Source organism: Onthophagus taurus, chromosome 7 (genome assembly GCF_036711975.1).
Source record: "Onthophagus taurus isolate NC chromosome 7, IU_Otau_3.0, whole genome shotgun sequence".
Classification (NCBI taxonomy): Eukaryota; Metazoa; Arthropoda; class Insecta; order Coleoptera; family Scarabaeidae; genus Onthophagus; species Onthophagus taurus.
In genome coordinates, this window is record NC_091972.1 from 37,997,844 (window position 1) to 38,016,974 (window position 19,131).

A 19,131-nucleotide genomic window follows, 5' to 3' on the forward strand; every position below is an offset into this window, starting at 1 on the left:
TCGCTCCTGATCAAGTAAAGCAATTGGTTCCGTTTCTGGTAGAAACCATCATCACTAGTGAAGAGAGAAATTGGTTCTCAATCCTGAATCCAACTGTTCCTGTCACGAAGAAAATATTCTGAGTTTGACTTCCAAAGTTCCCATAGAAACAAATTGGCTAAGTTATTTTTTTTTTATAATTTATTGTTTTTGTTGATACATTTTTTAAAGAAAAAAACTCTTCTTACCTTCAATACGAGAAGTTCTTGATAAGTTCAATATAAATTTTGAGATTACGATTACAATTTCCTAATTAATTTAATATTTGACGAGTTGTTTAAGACCATAACATATCCGAGTTGATAAATATTACTTTGAATCAACTAATTTAGAATATTTGTTTATATAATCAGTAAATTTTGTTAATTTTGTCGACAACATCTCAATTTGATTGCACCTTAAGTTGTGCATATGTTTGTCTTGACAGTATTACCAGAACCTGCCTTTAACCCTGAGATAATTCGACGACAATTCTGTTTAAATATTTAAATTTTTTTCAATTTAATAAAAAACAAATTATTATAAAATTTAGTAATGTTGTTTTCATTAAAATAATTCTTTTCAAAAGAAGAGGGACTATTTGCGGTCCATTTGGAAAAACATTACAATATTTATAGTCATTGAGTGAAGAGTCCCCAGAGTAGATTTAACTTGGATGTAAGTATGGTCTAAAAAACCATGCTTTATGTAAAGATATTAAAGTCAATATAAAAATCTTTAAACAATTAATAACAACATTACTATTTTTGAAGAAGGTAAAAGGAAAAATGGTTGCCGTTGAAACTGACTAAGCTGATGTATAGGTATATAGGACAGAATGAAATGAAAATTAAACATTTTGCATAATATTGAAAGCTATGAACTACTTCTCATTCATTTAAGCCGACGTAGCAACCGACTGCAATTTACGTATAATGCTACTGCTATACCAAAAGTAGAAAATTTTCTAGCGATGACAGTAGCTTTGGTAGCAGTTCATTACTATGGCAATAGATATTGACACGTAAATTTTGACGTTAACAGTCAAACCACGCCTTTAAGAGTGTTTTCAATTATTAACAAGTTTTGAATCATTGTGCATAACTTATATAGGCTATGATCTGGTACTCAATAATTTATACATCTAATTAAAGATTATAAACGAACTTTCAATAGACTTTTCACTCATTGCGACAAGTTTTCAATGATTATCAACCAATTTTCAAACATTTGGGAAAATTGCTAAATATTACTCAACAAACGTTTTACATAACTTTGGCACGTTATAAATCTATGTTGAACAATTCTAGATACAGTTCTCACTCATTTGTTTGGATGCCAACTAGTTTTTAATCATTTTGAACACCTTATAATAAATTTAAATTTCCTTAATTATCAACCAGTTTTCAATCATTTTGAACAACATGAATAATAACAAACCACTTTGTAATCATTTAGGTACCATTCCATAGATGACTAATATTTACTACGTTGATTTATAGTTTACAATGATTACCAATTAACTGAACTAACCCAAATAATTCGGAACAGTTATAAATTTCTTTGAATGCAAACGAATTTCGTATTTGAGAAAAATTTGTTTATTACAATTCAGTTGCTGTTTTTAATGTAGGCATATAGCTTGTTAATATCCACACACTCAAGTTATGCTAACTAGTGTTGATGAAAGACAAATATTTAAACATTTGAAAACAAAAATCCATCTATCTCTAATAAATCAATAAGAAGTGGTCATAACTACAGTTATTAAGATAAAGGGTATGCGACACTAATGACTGAGTATCGGCCATAAGCAACCTCAGTATAATTACTAAAAAGATTTACAACCTTACTAAATAAGGCCAAGGCCATTTTCGGCCTTTGGCTTACAACTATGAGTCTGACGTGTGGTAACAAATTTGTGCCATAAGAGAAAATCACGAGTCTGACACGTGGTGAGGATTTATGCATTTTGCATACGTTTGTTGTGTATTTACGCAGTTGATACTTCTGTATTAATAAAAGATTCTGATCAGCAATTACTACTGAGTTAAAGCTCCGCTGCTTTAACTCAGTCAAAGGAGTGGTTCATGAACAACTGCCTGAAACTAAATGAAAATAAAACAGAATCAATTGTCATTGATATGAAATTACCCTAAAACTTACCCGCGGTGAAGTTCTTGGGTTTATCTCTTGAACTCAAGTTGACATGGAATCCACATACTGATATCATAAGTAAAAAATTAACGTCAGCAATTTTTACAATTAGACGTCTCAGCAAAATTGCTTCTCATGAAGTGGCCAAAATAGTCTATTTTGCAAATTTTCATGCTGCTGCAACATATGGCATAGTTGTTTGGGGTCATTCACCTGGCTTAGGAAGAATTTTTGGTTTGCAGAAGAATCTTATAACTATTGACAGCTGCAAAGATGTATTTAAAACAGAATGTATACTTACCGTACCAAGTGCATACATTTTGGCTATCTTGATGTATGTTTATGACAATAGAAGTAAATTTAATGCGAATGCAAACTTTCACACACACGACACAACAGGCAAAGATGAACTGAGATTACCGTTACATAGGATAGAAGCAACTAAAAGATATGCTGATTTCTGGGGAGTTAAATTTTTCAATAAGTTGCCAGAAGAAATAAAAACTATGGAACGAGGACACTTCAAAAAATGTGTGATGTCTAATCTGGTCAAGAAAGCCTATTATGTATGTTCTAATTATATGCAGGATCAGTTTGTGGAGTAACAAAGTTAATTTGTTTTATAACTATACATATTTATTTTTGTATTTGCTATTGACTTTTCACTGTAATACTGTATTATGTGAATAAACATTATTATTATTATATTAGATTATTTTATGACGATATTTAGGATACAATAAAATTGAAAAATGCATGTCCTAATTGCTAAAGAACTATGTCTTACTTTACACAAAATGTTCCCCTTCGTTATACTTGTAATAATTTATGTAAAAATATGAATCAAATCATTTTTTTAAAAACTAATCCACTTCAATAATCCATTAAATCATTTTATCACGTCGTATTACATAAAATAGTTAAATCAATTTAAGTCTTTGAGAAAACCAAACTGACTGCTGTTTAATAAGTAATTCAGGAAAGTTAGCACCTGCTACGATAAGTTTAAGAGAAAGCGGCTTTCGAAGTTGCAATCTACTTATCTTGGGTTATAGCCCATTTTCCAGTTGAAAGTTAAGGTAATTTAATAGTTAAATGAAAGTTCTCTTTTAAACGTAACGATTCGTAATACAATCATTATTTCAGAAAATTTCCTAAATATTCCAATAAATTCTAATTAAATTCTAATCGATCCGCTTTATAGCATTTCTAACGTAATTCCTCAGTTTGCAATGGGGGCGAGTTTCGCGTACGCCGATCACGTGCGAGGTCCTCCGGAAACTTCGAGATAAAAATTAATTCAATTCCAATCCCTTTGCCCTCCATATTTACTTGACGTACATTTGAAAAGGGAACAACACGCGGCAGAAAACTGTCTTTGGGGATGGAAAAGGGACGGTAAAAAGCTAAACGACAGCGACGCCTTAAAGTCTCTCTTTAAAAGCTCCTGAAATGGATAAATAAAAAGCTCGTAAGATACTACAGCCGACTCCTAAACCGGGTCGACGTTTTCCAAAGCGGTAAATCAGGAAGGGTTTTAGGAGTACCGGAACGGGTGGAGACCTTTCTTGTTTATTTTTGGACACTCTAATGTATTCCAGGCCTTTTTGAAGAAAATTTAATTGAAAGGGAGCGAACGCGTTTCGTTTATGCAAGACTTTATGTTGTAGTATATGAGGTGGTAGCTGGCGGAAGTAATGGTCGGTGGTAAATTTCAGATTTAATACTCGCGAAGCACTCAGATTTATATAACAGGGTTTTAAACTTTATGTACTTAAAAATTACAACCTATAAATTTAAGCGATACATTTATTTTTTAATTTTGCAAATTAGCACATCTTTAACTGGATTATATCCGCAGTCGAGTTACATAGACAATTGTAATGGTTTATAATAAACACTTCGATTTGTAATAAACTAAACTTTATTCTCACTTAATTTACATGTCTTTTTACCATCTTATTTCTTGACGCTTTTATAACGACTCATTCTTCTGATACTCGTAATCACCCCAAACCTGTTTGCAGTCATGCGCATTCAAGTTCTCTATACATAACATCACTTCCCCCTAAATTAAATAGTCATTAAACTAACCCTATATCTTATATACTACATAAACTAATTACTCTATACCTTATACATCATATTTTAATCTATCAGGAGATCTTAAATTAGTTCTCGGCCTTAACATAAAATCAGATCTACGCTTTGTTCGACTTTCAAATGTTTTTGTCGTTTTCTCCGCGGTATTAACATGATTATCATTTTTTTTTATATTACCTTGCCAGGTTTTTTTTATTTGATTAGCGTGCCTTCTCCACACTCCAATCTCTGGTATTTCAACTAAATACATTACATTGCCTAATAACTCTTTAATTTTTCCTCGTATCCAATTACATTTTGACTTAACTCTATAATCCTTAACCATAACATCCTCCCCCTTATAAAATTTTCGCAATTTATAAAGTCTAAAATATTCTTTTTGTTTACCTTGTTTAGTCTTTACTATTTTTCGAACCGTTTTGTTACTTTTATATTTCCTACCCGGTAAAATTATATCAAACCTAGTTTTTAGTTTTCTTCCAAACATTAATTCAGCCGGCGATACACCAGTTGTGCAGTGGGCTGTGTTACGATAGTCAAATAAATAACGACATAATCCCAGCTGCTTATCCACTGATTCTTCGTGAGCCTTTTTTAACGCCGTTTTGATAATTTTTACCGCCTTTTCAGCGGCTCCATTGGATTGCGGATGATAGGGAGCAGACGTCACGTGTTTAATACCATTCTTTTTCATAAATGTTTTAAACTCTTCCGCTGAAAAACATGTGGCATTATCTGATATAATGTAATCGGGCAATCCAAATCGCGCTATTATTTCTCTTAATACTCTTATTACTGACTGCGTATCGGTCGATTTCGTCTGAGCAACTTCTATCCATTTGGTGTATCCATCCACGATAACCAAATATTGTTTACCTTCTATAGGCCCTAAAAAATCAATGTGCAGACGTTCCCAAGCGCGTTTAGGCCATTCCCAACATTTCAACTCTGTTTTGGGAGGATTATTGCTTAATTTGGAACATATTTCGCAACTTGTTGCAACTTTTTCTATTGCTTCATCTAAGTAAGGCCACCAAAAATATGCACGTGCCAAAGACTTCATTTTTACAACTCCCATGTGCGTCGCATGGAGTTCTCTTAATATATTCGTTTTTAATTTTTCTGGCGGAATTACCCTGTGATTCCACATTATTAAATTTTTTGAAATTACCATTTCATGGCGCTTACCAAAATATTGTTTTAAACGTTTATCATATACATATTTAGGCCAACCCGCTAAAATGAACTCTTTAACCTTCGTCAAAACTGGATCTTTTTTCGTTTCCTCTACTATCAAGTTCAAATCTAAATTGAGGTCAGCGCTTTTACTAAAAAAATAACAATAATCTAATTCAACATCTTCTATTTTAACCGTATTTTCTTCCTTACATGGTAAACGTGATAAACAATCTGCTACGTTGTCTTTAGAAGGAACATAAACTATATCATATTGATAATTAGACAAAATTACCGCCCAACGACGCAATCTATTTGCAGCAAATTCCGGAATTCCCTTCTTTTCTCCAAAAATCGTTAATAATGGCTTATGATCGGTTACTAGCTTAAACCGTTTTCCGAATAAATACTGATTAAATTTTAGTACCCCGTATATTATTGCTAAAGCTTCCTTTTCAATTTGAGAATACCTTTTTTCGGCTGCCGTTAACACTCGCGACGCGAAAGCAATGGATTTATCTTTTCCCCGTTCGAACTCATGGCTGAGAACAGCCCCTATTCCATATGAAGAAGCATCAACTGTTAATCTTATTTGCATTTCTGGATTAAAATGTAGTAGAACTTTGGTCGATAACATTAACTGTTTTATTTCGTCAAAAGATTCTTGACATTTTTGCGACCAATGCCAATTAACTTTATCTTTCAACAAATTATATAACGGGTATAATACTGTAGACAAGTTTTTTATAAATTTACCGTAATAATTAACCATACCTAAGAATGACTTTAATTGCGTTACATTTTCTGGTCTCGGACAATTCTTAATAGCACTTATTTTCTTTTTGCACGGATGTAAACCTTCTGCATCTATGACGTACCCTAGATACTCTACATGTTCTTTAAAGAAAAAACATTTTTCGCGTTTCAATTTTAAGTTAACTTCATCTAATTTACTAAGAACTCTTTCTAAATTATCTATGTGTTCAGTATCCGATGCGCCCGTTATCAGAATATCATCTAAAAATACTATTATGCCCTTCATGCCGCCTAGTAAATATTCCATGATCTTTTGAAATTTAGCTCCGGCTGACGATACTCCGAAAGGTAATCGCGTTTGCTTAAATAATCCCTTATGGGTCGAAATTGTTACCAACTCCTGTGATTGCGCGTCCAACTCTATTTGCTGGTAAGCTTGTCCCATATCTAGCTTCGTAAACTTCTTTCCTCCTTGTAACTTGCTAAATAGGTCTTCTATCCTCGGCAGCGGGTGTTTATCTACTTCGATATGTGGATTTATCGTAATTCTATAATCGCCACACAGCCGCACTTTTCCATCCTTTCTCAGAACTGGCACAACTGGTGACGCCTATCGACTAAAATCCACTGGTACTAGTATTCCTAAAGAACACAATCTATCAATTTCATCGCTAACTAATTCTCTAATCGCATACGGTACTGGTCTAGGTTTATAAAATTTGGGACCAATTTTACTATCAACTAACTTAATACTAGCAAGACCCTTTTTAAATTTCCCTAATTGATCATCAAAAATTCCTTTATATTTTTCTAACAATTGTGAAACTTGTGATTTTCCATTATCTATAAACCCCATATTGAATTTAACCTCAAATCTATTTAAAAAAATCTCGACCAATTATCGGAGGTCCACCGTCTTTTAATACGTGAAAATCAAAATCGAATGTTTTCATGTTATATTTAACTTTCAATCTGCAACTACCAACCGGTTTAACCATTGACCCATCATAAAAAAACAAACTCTTTACTTTATTGTCGCATAACGGCACATTTGGAAATTGTTGTTTATACAATTCTTCCGAAATTAGCGATAACGACGATCCTGTGTCGATTTGAAAATTAAATGGTTTACCCATTATTATTAAATTCAAAAAATACGGAGCTACGGATTTAAATGTGTTTACATTGTACAACACGATGTCATCAGCTGTTTCATCATTTACAAAATTTGTTCTACCGATTCTCTGTCTACAAACTCTAGCTAAATGGCCTTTTTTATTGCAAATTTTACAAAAGTAATTACGATAATTGCACTTATCTTTTACATGTCCTTCGTAACCGCATACTTTGCATCTTACGGCTCCTCCACGATTATTCTTCGTAAAATTTTGACGTCTTCTTTGTTGATACTCTTCTGCGCCGTCGCTGCTCTGACGTTGATGATGACGTTCCCAATTCGTACCATGTCCTGCGCGTTTTCCTCCTGTACCGGTTCCTCGGATAGTATAAACCTCTTCTTTCTTGATTTGGATATTAAAGGAATCTTGAGCAGCCATTTTCGATTCTGCTATTTCGACCGCTTTTAAAAATGTCACTGTTAACTTTTCTTCCAGCAAACGATCGAGCACTGCACCCCTTTCGAATCCAGTGATGAATTTATCTCTTGTTGCTACCTCCAGATAATCGCCGAAATCGCACGTGATCGCTAAACTCCTAACACGTGTTGCCCAATCTTTAACAGCTTCATTTTTTTCTTTCCGCGACTCGTAGAATTTTATCCTTTCTGCAAAAATCGACGTCTGCGGCGTAAAATATCCATCCATTACCTCTTTTATATCATCGAAGGATTTTAATTCCGGTACAATCGGCATACATAAATTAAACACGAGCCTGTAGGCGTCTTCGTCCAGCATATTAAGTAGCACCGCTCTTTTCCTATCGTCATTTTCTATTGTGTTAGCCAGAAAATAATTATTGAGACGTGCTTTGTAAATATTCCAATCAGATACATGGAGTTTAAATTCGCGTAACTGGCCCAATACTTGTGCTCCGCCGCTCGAACCTTCCTCTCCTTGCTGATTTGGCATTTCATTTTAACTAAACTTTATTCTCACTTAATTTACATGTCTTTTTACCATCTTATTTCTTGACGCTTTTATAACGACTCATTCTTCTGATACTCGTAATCACCCCAAACCTGTTTGCAGTCATGCGCATTCAAGTTCTCTATACATTACAACAATAAAATTATAAATCTGATAACAACTTAGTTTCGCCTACGTGAACAATAATTCACACAGTTTGTGAGTCTATTACCGACGTTCATTCCCATTACAGGTCACGTGAACATAGAGAACACGATGTTCGCTCTACTATATTACAGCAAGTTAATATTAAACTGCATTAGCCTGTCTGGAGTATGAACGTAACTAACGGACCAACGTTCGTGCACCTGATGCTCAAATTATAACAAAAACCCCTTTGTATTTCGTCTCACCAAAAACACAGAAAATAAAACAAAAAGATTTATTATAGACATAAGAAAACTTAATAATTACCCCATTTTCGTCGCCGTGTTGGCTTCTAATGACGGATATGACCTTTTGGTAATAAACGACAAGCTAAAACCTTCGAAAGAAAACAGCTAAAAAGCCACTTAGACCCGAGCCGGAACTCGCAAAAACGTTCCTGTGAGCCACCGGAAATTCAGCAAGACATCGCTCATCTCGGTTTGACCCAAAGAACCCCAAGGGATGTTCTTCCAAAGTTCCCTTTGCTGGTGAATTTTTAAAACCAAACCAAGACCAACTAATTACAGTAGATCATGCGCTTTAATTAAAACTTTTACTCTAGGAGTTCAGTTCTTCCTTCCTCGACCAGTTACCCTCGCCTTGAACAAGGACCTAAATTTACAGTTTAATTACAATTATCGGACGAGTAGCCAATCTCGGTCGCGATGAAAACAATTTTAAATTCTCATCGTGTCTTGTTGAATCTTTAAAGTTTCATTGAAGAGTTAAGTATCTTCAAAGTTAAAATTAATCCACTCTCTAAAAGTAAAACAAAATAAATCAAAATAAAATTTAGATATAAACGATCAATCTTAGTTAGTAGTATCAATCGCTGGAAACTTAATGCTCGGAAACTAGACTGGAGTTTCCGGAATTGCTACCGGAAATTCCGACATAAACTACGGCTATCAGTTATGCGAGACACCCCGATGGGAAATTTTAATTCTTGCGTCATTCCCGAGTGATGAATTGGTTTGGCATTCAACGCAACGAATGAAAAAACCAACGTCGAAAGTAATTTGGAGCAAGCCGTTCATCCTGACCTTTTCTTTTCGACGTTATTAATATTAATCCCTGTACTCTCTACTTCTAAATAAATCATGATTTTCAAACTTCTCCCTTTTCTCGAGAGGCAAACTTAGTATCACTCATAATGAAGGTACATATTGGTCAAAGAATTATATAAATAAACTCGAATATTAATGAAAAAAGTATTAAGAGGGTAAAATAAAATTAAAAATATCTTTTTTGAAGTAGGTAAATAATTTAGAATTTGATTTTGTACTTTATTATCTGCCTTAAAATTCCCCCAACCTCTTTTCGATATCTTGATCAAAGAGGTTCCTGGATATAACCATCGTAATTTAAACCTTATTGAAGTTCAACAAGCAGCAATTTATTACACAATCAACGTGAAACATTCCAATATTGTGTATTTTATACCAATTACAAGTAATTAGATCGCTCCAATTGTAACGTTTAAAATTTTCTTCATCTTAATATAAATTATCTCTTATCTTATCTTTTAAAATTTAATTACTAAGATAATTGAAGAAATGAAACAGCAGTTTTAAGTGATCTTTTGAAATTGGTTTCCCCAAAACTAATCGAGATATCATAATACGCTTTTCAGCTTTAAGCCACCAAATTTGGTCTTTCTAATTTCATAAATATACTAGAAGAAATATTTTGAAGCGAACCATACAAAAGTGTAGGTCTAGTCTAAATACGAAGAAACGATTTGCATAATTAAAATTGTCAAAGAATTCTAAATCAAACTTGAAGCATAAGTTTAATTTTTTTAATATAATTCATGTTAGAAATAACATTTACTTCAGAATATGAAAAGTTATCATGTGAATCGGTATTTGTTTTGACATGTTAAGCACTATGGCAATAAATTATTGATGGAACGGATAGTGATTTTGCGAAAAGCCGTACACCAGATATTTGGCATCCCCTTCGGTCGGATATCCGGTTATCCGGCATATTTATCCGGCCATTATGGTTATAACTGCTGGTGCATTTCTGAAGTGATACCCTATATCACCTAATTGGTGATATTTCCACAAGGATCCTTCAAGAAATGAATTTTATAGCGAATTTTGAAAGTTATCGATGAAAATTGCAACATCGAAAATTTTATCAAAACTTCAAATATTGTTTTCTCAAAAACTAAAAGTTATTTTTCAAAACGTGTTGGTTCATTGGAAAGAGGACACTCTTATTAACACTTTGGAAAGCTTTCATGCTCATATTCCAGGAAATAGATTTTATACGAATTTTTAAAACTTAATCGGCGAAAATTGCAAATTTGGAAAAAATTGTCGATCATTTAAAAAATTTATTTCTCAAAAACTAAAAAATTGCAACATCGAAAATTTTATCAAAACTTCAAATATTGTTTTCTCAAAAACTAAAAGCTATTTTTCAAAACGGGTTGGTTCATTGGAAAGAGGACACTCCTATTAACACTTTGTGAAATTTTCATACTCATATTCAAAGAAATGGATTTTATACGAATTTTTAAAATTTAATCGGCGAAAATTGCAAATTTGGAAAAAATTGTCGATCATTTAAAAAATTTATTTCTCAAAAATTAAAAACGATTTTTCAAAACGGCTTACTGCATTAAAAAGAGGATACTTTAATTAATAATTGGTGATATTTCCACAGGGATCCTTCAAGAAATTAATATTATAACGAATTTTGAAAATTATCGATGAAAATTGCAACATCGAAAATTTTATTAAAACTTCAAATATTGTTTTCTCAAAAACTAAAAGTTATTTTTCAAAACATGTTGGTTCATTGGAAAGAGGACATTCTTATTAACACTTTGGAAAGTTTTCATACTCATATTCCACGAAATAGATTTTATATGAATTTTTAAAGCTTAATCTGCGAAAATTGCAAATTTGGAAAAAATTGTCGATCATTTAAAAAATTTATTTCTCAAAAACTAAAAGCGATTTTTCAAAACGGCTTGTTGCATTAAAAAGAGGATACTTTAATTAATAATTGCTAATATTTCTACAAGAATCCTTCAAGAAATTAATATTATAGCGAATTTTGAAAATTATCGATGAAAATTGCAACATCGAAAATTTTATCAAAACTTGAAATATTGTTTTCTCAAAAACTAAAACTTTTTTTTCAAAACGTTTTCGTTCATTGGGAAGAGGACACTCTTATTAACACTTTAGGAAATTTTCATACTCTTATTCCAAGAAATGGATTTTATACGAATTTTTAAAATTTAATCGGCAAAAATTGCAAAATTGGAAAAAATTGTCGATCATTTAAAAAATTTATTTCTCAAAAACTAAAAGCGATTTTTCAAAACGGCTTGTTGCATTAAAAAGAGGATACTTTAATTAATAATTGCTGATATTTCCACAAGGATCCTTCGAGAAATTAATTTTATAGCGAATTTTGAAAATTATCGAAGAAAATTGCAACATCGAAAATTTTATCAAAACTGCAAATATTGTTTTCTCAAAAACTAAAAGTTATTTTTCAAAACGTGTTGGTTCATTGGAAAGAGGACACTCCTATTAACACTTTGTGAAATTTTCATACTCATATTCAAAGAAATGGATTTTATACGAATTTTTAAAATTTAATCGGCGAAAATTGCAAATTTGGAAAAAATTGTCGATCATTTAAAAAATTTATTTCTCAAAAACTAAAAGCGATTTTTCAAAACGGCTTGTTGCATTAAAAAGAGGATACATTAATTAATAATTGCTAATATTTCTACAAGAATCCTTCAAGAAATTAATATTATAGCGAATTTTGAAAATTATCGATGTAAATTGCAACATCGAAAATTTTATCAAAACTTCAAACATTGTTTTCTCAAAAGCTAAAAGTTATTTTTCAAAACGTGTAGGTTCATTCGAAAGAGGACACTCTTATTAACACTTTGGGAAATTTTCATACTCATATTCCAAGAAATGGATTTTATACGAATTTTTAAAACTTAATCGGTGAAAATTGCAAAATTCGAAAATATTGTCAATCATTTCAAAAATTTATTTGTCAAAAGCAAACAGCGATTTTTCAAAACGGCTTGTTGCATTAAAAAGAGGATACTTTAATTAATAATTGGTGATATTTCCACAAGGATCCTTCAAGAAATTAATATTATAACGAATTTTGAAAATTATCGATGAAAATTGCAACATCGAAAATTTTATTAAAACTTCAAATATTGTTTTCTCAAAAACTAAAAGTTATTTTTCAAAACGTGTTGGTTCATTGGAAAGAGGACACTCTTATTAACACTTTGGAAAGCTTTCATACTCATATTCCACGAAATAGATTTTATACGAATTTTTAAAACTTAATCGGCGAAAATTGCAAATTTGGAAAAAATTGTCGATCATTTAAAAAATTTATTTCTCAAAAACTAAAAAATTGCAACATCGAAAATTTTATCAAAACTTCAAATATTGTTTTCTCAAAAACTAAAAGCTATTTTTCAAAACGGGTTGGTTCATTGGAAAGAGGACACTCCTATTAACACTTTGTGAAATTTTCATACTCATATTCAAAGAAATGGATTTTATACGAATTTTTAAAATTTAATCGGCGAAAATTGCAAATTTAGAAAAAATTGTCGATCATTTAAAAAATTTATTTCTCAAAAATTAAAAACGATTTTTCAAAACGGCTTATTGCATTAAAAAGAGGATACTTTAATTAATAATTGGTGATATTTCCACAAGGATCCTTCAAGAAATTAATATTATAACGAATTTTGAAAATTATCGATGAAAATTGCAACATCGAAAATTTTATTAAAACTTCAAATATTGTTTTCTCAAAAACTAAAAGTTATTTTTCAAAACATGTTGGTTCATTGGAAAGAGGACATTCTTATTAACACTTTGGAAAGTTTTCATACTCATATTCCACGAAATAGATTTTATATGAATTTTTAAAGCTTAATCTGCGAAAATTGCAAATTTGGAAAAAATTGTCGATCATTTAAAAAATTTATTTCTCAAAAACTAAAAGCGATTTTTCAAAACGGCTTGTTGCATTAAAAAGAGGATACTTTAATTAATAATTGCTAATATTTCTACAAGAATCCTTCAAGAAATTAATATTATAGCGAATTTTGAAAATTATCGATGAAAATTGCAACATCGAAAATTTTATCAAAACTTGAAATATTGTTTTCTCAAAAACTAAAACTTTTTTTTCAAAACGTTTTCGTTCATTGGGAAGAGGACACTCTTATTAACACTTTAGGAAATTTTCATACTCTTATTCCAAGAAATGGATTTTATACGAATTTTTAAAATTTAATCGGCGAAAATTGCAAAATTGGAAAAAATTGTCGATCATTTAAAAAATTTATTTCTCAAAAACTAAAAGCGATTTTTCAAAACGGCTTGTTGCATTAAAAAGAGGATACTTTAATTAATAATTGCTGATATTTCCACAAGGATCCTTCGAGAAATTAATTTTATAGCGAATTTTGAAAATTATCGAAGAAAATTGCAACATCGAAAATTTTATCAAAACTGCAAATATTGTTTTCTCAAAAACTAAAAGTTATTTTTCAAAACGTTTTCGTTCATTGGGAAGAGGACACTCCTATTAACACTTTGTGAAATTTTCATACTCATATTCAAAGAAATGGATTTTATACGAATTTTTAAAATTTAATCGGCGAAAATTGCAAAATTGGAAAAAATTGTCGATCATTTAAAAAATTTATTTCTCAAAAACTAAAAGCGATTTTTCAAAACGGCTTGTTGCATTAAAAAGAGGATACTTTAATTAATAATTGCTGATATTTCCACAAGCATCCTCCGAGAAATTAATTTTATAGCGAATTTTGAAAATTATCGAAGAAAATTGCAACATCGAAAATTTTATCAAAACTGCAAATATTGTTTTCTCAAAAACTAAAAGTTATTTTTCAAAACGTGTTGGTTCATTGGAAAGAGGACACTCCTATTAACACTTTGTGAAATTTTCATACTCATATTCAAAGAAATGGATTTTATACGAATTTTTAAAATTTAATCGGCGAAAATTGCAAATTTGGAAAAAATTGTCGATCATTTAAAAAATTTATTTCTCAAAAACTAAAAGCGATTTTTCAAAACGGCTTGTTGCATTAAAAAGAGGATACTTTAATTAATAATTGCTGATATTTCCACAAGGATCCTCCGAGAAATTAATTTTATAGCGAATTTTGAAAATTATCGAAGAAAATTGCAACATCGAAAATTTTATCAAAACTGCAAATATTGTTTTCTCAAAAACTAAAAGTTATTTTTCAAAACGTGTTGGTTCATTGGAAAGAGGACACTCCTATTAACACTTTGTGAAATTTTCATACTCATATTCAAAGAAATGGATTTTATACGAATTTTTAAAATTTAATCGGCGAAAATTGCAAATTTGGAAAAAATTGTCGATCATTTAAAAAATTTATTTCTCAAAAACTAAAAGCGATTTTTCAAAACGGCTTTTTGCATTAAAAAGAGGATACATTAATTAATAATTGCTAATATTTCTACAAGAATCCTTCAAGAAATTAATATTATAGCGAATTTTGAAAATTATCGATGAAAATTGCAACATCGAAAATTTTATCAAAACTTCAAATATTGTTGTCTCAAAAACTAAAAGTTATTTTTCAAAACGTGTTGGTTCATTGGAAAGAGGACACTCTTATTAACACTTTGGAAAGTTTTCATACTCATATTCCACGAAATAGATTTTATACGAATCTTTAAAACTTAATCGGCGAAAATTGAAAATTTGGAAAAAATTGTCGATCATTTAAAAAATTTATTTCTCAAAAACTAAAAGCGATTTTTCAAAACGGCTTGTTGCATAAAAAAGAGATTACTTTAATTAATAATTGGTGATGTTTCCACAAGGATCCTTCCAAAAATTAATTTTATAGCGAATTTTGAAAATTATCGATGAAAATTGCAACATCGAAAATTTTATCGAAACTTGAAATATTGTTTTCTCAAAAACTAAAAGTTATTTTTCAAAACGTGTTGGTTCATTGGAAAGAGGACACTCTTATTAACACTTTGGGAAATTTTCATACTCATATTCTTAGTAATGGATTTTATACGAATTTTTAAAACTTAATCGACGAAAATTGCAAAATTCGAAAAAATTTACGATCATTTAAAAAATTTGTTTCTCAAAAGCTAAAAGCGATGTTTCAAAACGGCTTGTTGCATTAAAAAGAGTATACTTTAATTAATGATTGGTGATATTTCTACAAGGATCCTTCAAGAAATGAATTTTGTGCGAATTTTGAAAGTTATCGATGAAAACTGCAACATCGAAAATTTTATCAAAACTTCAAATATTGTTTTCTCAAAAATTAAAAGATATTTTTCAAAACGGGTTGGTTTATTGGAAAGAAGACACTTTTATTAACACTTTGGGAAATTTTCATACTCATATTCCAAGAACTGGATTTTATACAAATTTTTAAAACTTAATCGGCGAAAATTACAAAATTCAAAAAAATTTTCGATCATTTCAAAAATTTATTTCTCAAGAACTGAAAGTCATTTTTCAAAACGATTTTTTGCATTAAAAAGAGGATACTTTATTTAATATTCCTATATAATATAAATGAATTATAAGCGAAGAGAAGAACCAGACGAAACTGCAATAAGAGATTTTATCCGGCCGTATTTTAAAAAATGACCAACTATCCGGTCATTTTTAAAAAATGACCAGATAGCCGGATTTCCGTTCCACCATTATCGAAAACTAATCGAGATATCATAATACGCTTTTCAGCTTTTAACCCACAAAATTTGGTGTTTCTAATTTCACAAATATACTAGAAGAAGTATTTTGAATCAAACCATCCAAATGTGTCGGTCCGAATATGTTTAGATTAACTGTAAAATACCGTTTTTCAAAACTAGCCGAGATACGAAGAAACGATTTGCATAATTAAAATTGTTAAAGAATTCTAAATAAATTCTAAAAAAATTAGAAATAACATTTACTTCAAAATATGAAAATTTATCATGTGAATTGGTATTTGTTTTAATTAAATTAAAAACTAAGGTGAGAGAACGATGTATATACTATGGTAGTAGACATGTTAAGCCGATTATGGCAATAGATATTTACACGTAAATTTTGACGCTAACAGTCAAACAACGCCATTACGAAAGTTTTCAATTATTAACAAGTTTTGAATCATTGTGCATACCTTATATAGGCTATGATCTAGTACTCAATAATTTATACATCTAATTAAAGATTATAAACGAACTTTCAATTATTTTAAATAATTGTGTCTTATAACTCTGTTTTGAACAATTCTACATAGATTTCTCACTTATTGCGACAAGTTTTCGATAATTACCAATAAATTTTCAAACATTTGGAAAAATTTCTTAATATCCAACCTAACCTTAAATCTAACCTATGTTGAATAATTCTAGATACAGCTCCCACTCATTACAGACCTAATTACAAACATTAGGCAGGTTTTTAATGCTTATCTACTAGATAACACTAAGTGGTTTCTACTCATTTTGAACAACTTTGAATAGATGTCTTAATCATTGAGACAATCTTTCAATATAAACAGTTTTATCAACGTTCTTAAATTTTAATGTGTAAACTTGTAACACTTCGACCTTAATTTTATTTCACAACTTTTTTGAACTTTAATTTTGTAAATTTAGTAACTAATAATCTCATTTTCAACTTTGATATGTGATCTTTTTAACAAAAGAAAAAGAGTCTCTGACGATGGCTAAGGGCCGAAACTAGTTAGACTTAAATTTCTATATAAAATAAAAACCAGTTTAAAAGTACAAAATCTAACTCTAAATTATTCACCTACTTCAAAATTAACAACTGGTAGAATGGATTAAATTATAATTCTTTAAAAATCTCTGTAGGTACACAAAGTGTATTAATTGATGAGTGGATTCGGTGTAAATCACTGACGACAGATTTAAATATTTTTTATTCCAGAGAACGTTAAGCTTCGTTTATTTGTACGTTTTGCATGTGACGCGGCATCGATCGTGACTAATTAATAGCACTAGGGGACGGTAGCCGCTGTTTAATGCGTAATGTTTGAATTCGGTGAAACATTTAGCTAGCGTACATTATTTAATGCGTTTCATTGATGTCTAAATTGTGGAAGCGTCCGATGTGGTTCTTATACAATCTAAATCTGTAGGTAGATGTGTCAAAGCAGGATTTATTCACTTAATCGGTGGAGCTTTAACTATTTACTACCGAAGTGGGAGTTTTTATATTGATAACTATGCAGAATATCAAAATATTTCAATGCATAATATCTTAACAGAGAGCTTAATTTATAAGGAATTCAACACAATATGAAGCATATAAGATTATAATATGTTATAAAAAGCATTTTAAACGAAAACCATCATTTTTCGTTTAAACCAAAGCGTCATTTTTACATTTGAAACGTTTATAATCAAGGTTACATGTTATAACTTAAAATGGGACAAAACCGCATTGCATACCACTCCTTTTGATAGCTATTGAAAACTAAACGAAGATATTTTAATGGGTAGTATCTTAAAAGAAAGCTTATTGAATAAGGAATTAAACGAAAAACGTCTCGTTACATTTCAATTACTCTATATTGGTAAGGACGGGTGATACAAGAGAACTTGAATCGATCAAAAATAGGCTTGGACTCAACCCCTTGTAACTTTTGGATAAATTGAGAAATGTTTACGTATGATATCTTAAAAGATAGCATAAATAACAACGATTCTAATGTGATATAACTTGTTTTAACCCATTGCATGAATCGTTCATCGGCATGTTAATTGTTAAACTATCAAACATTTAACAGCAAATTTGGAGTTCTTATTTTGTATCATGTGGATAGATTGAGACGTTTTGATGATTTATATCTTAAACGAAAACCTAATTGACAAGGATTTCTATATGATATGTCTCGCGTCATTCTTACATTTGGACCATTTATAATCAAGGTTATACGTTATAGCTTAAAATAGGGAAAACCACATTTCAAACCACTCCTTTTGATAACTATTGGAAATATGAAGATATTTTAATGTTTAGTATCTTAAAAGAAAGCTTATTTAATAAGGAATTGAACGAAAAACAGCTCGTTATATTTCAATTACTCTATATTGGTAAGGTCAGATGATACAGAAGAACTTGAACCGATCAAAGCTAGGCTTCGACTTAACCCCTTGTATCTTTTGGATACATTGAGAAATGTTTACGTATGATATCTTAAAAAATAGCTAAAATAACAACGATTCTAATGTGATATAACTTGTTTTAACCCATTGCATGAATCGTTCATAGGCATGTTAATTGTTAAACCATCAAATATTTAACAGCAAATTTGGAGTTCTTATTTTGTATCACGTGGATAGATTGAGGAGTTTTGATGATTTATATCTTAAACGAAAACCTAATTGACAAGGATTGCTATATGATATGTCTCGTGTCATTCTTACATTTGGACCATTTATAATCAAGGTTATACGTTATAGCTTAAAATAGGGAAAACCACATTTCAAACCACTCCTTTTGATAACTATTGGAAATATGAAGATATTTTAATGTTTAGTATCTTAAAAGA

At 30.5% G+C, this 19,131-nt stretch overlaps 2 protein-coding genes across 3 annotated transcripts in view; one reads left to right on the forward strand and one right to left on the reverse strand.

Annotated features, from left to right (window-relative positions):
* LOC111416400 (uncharacterized) overlaps positions 1-19,131 on the forward strand; it is a 168,706-nt gene that overhangs the window by 49,518 nt on the left and 100,057 nt on the right. The window lies entirely within an intron of this gene.
* Positions 7,086-8,297, reverse strand: LOC139430498 (uncharacterized). The gene has a single exon (XM_071197560.1). The coding sequence runs from the start codon at positions 8,295-8,297 to the stop codon at positions 7,086-7,088; it is 1,212 nt and encodes a 403-aa protein (XP_071053661.1).

Bases quoted from the DNA above. Each gene is read 5' to 3' on its own strand.
- LOC139430498 (XM_071197560.1), bottom strand. From the start codon at position 8,297: ATGCCAAATCAGCAAGGAGAGGAAGGTTCGAGCGGCGGAGCACAAGTA.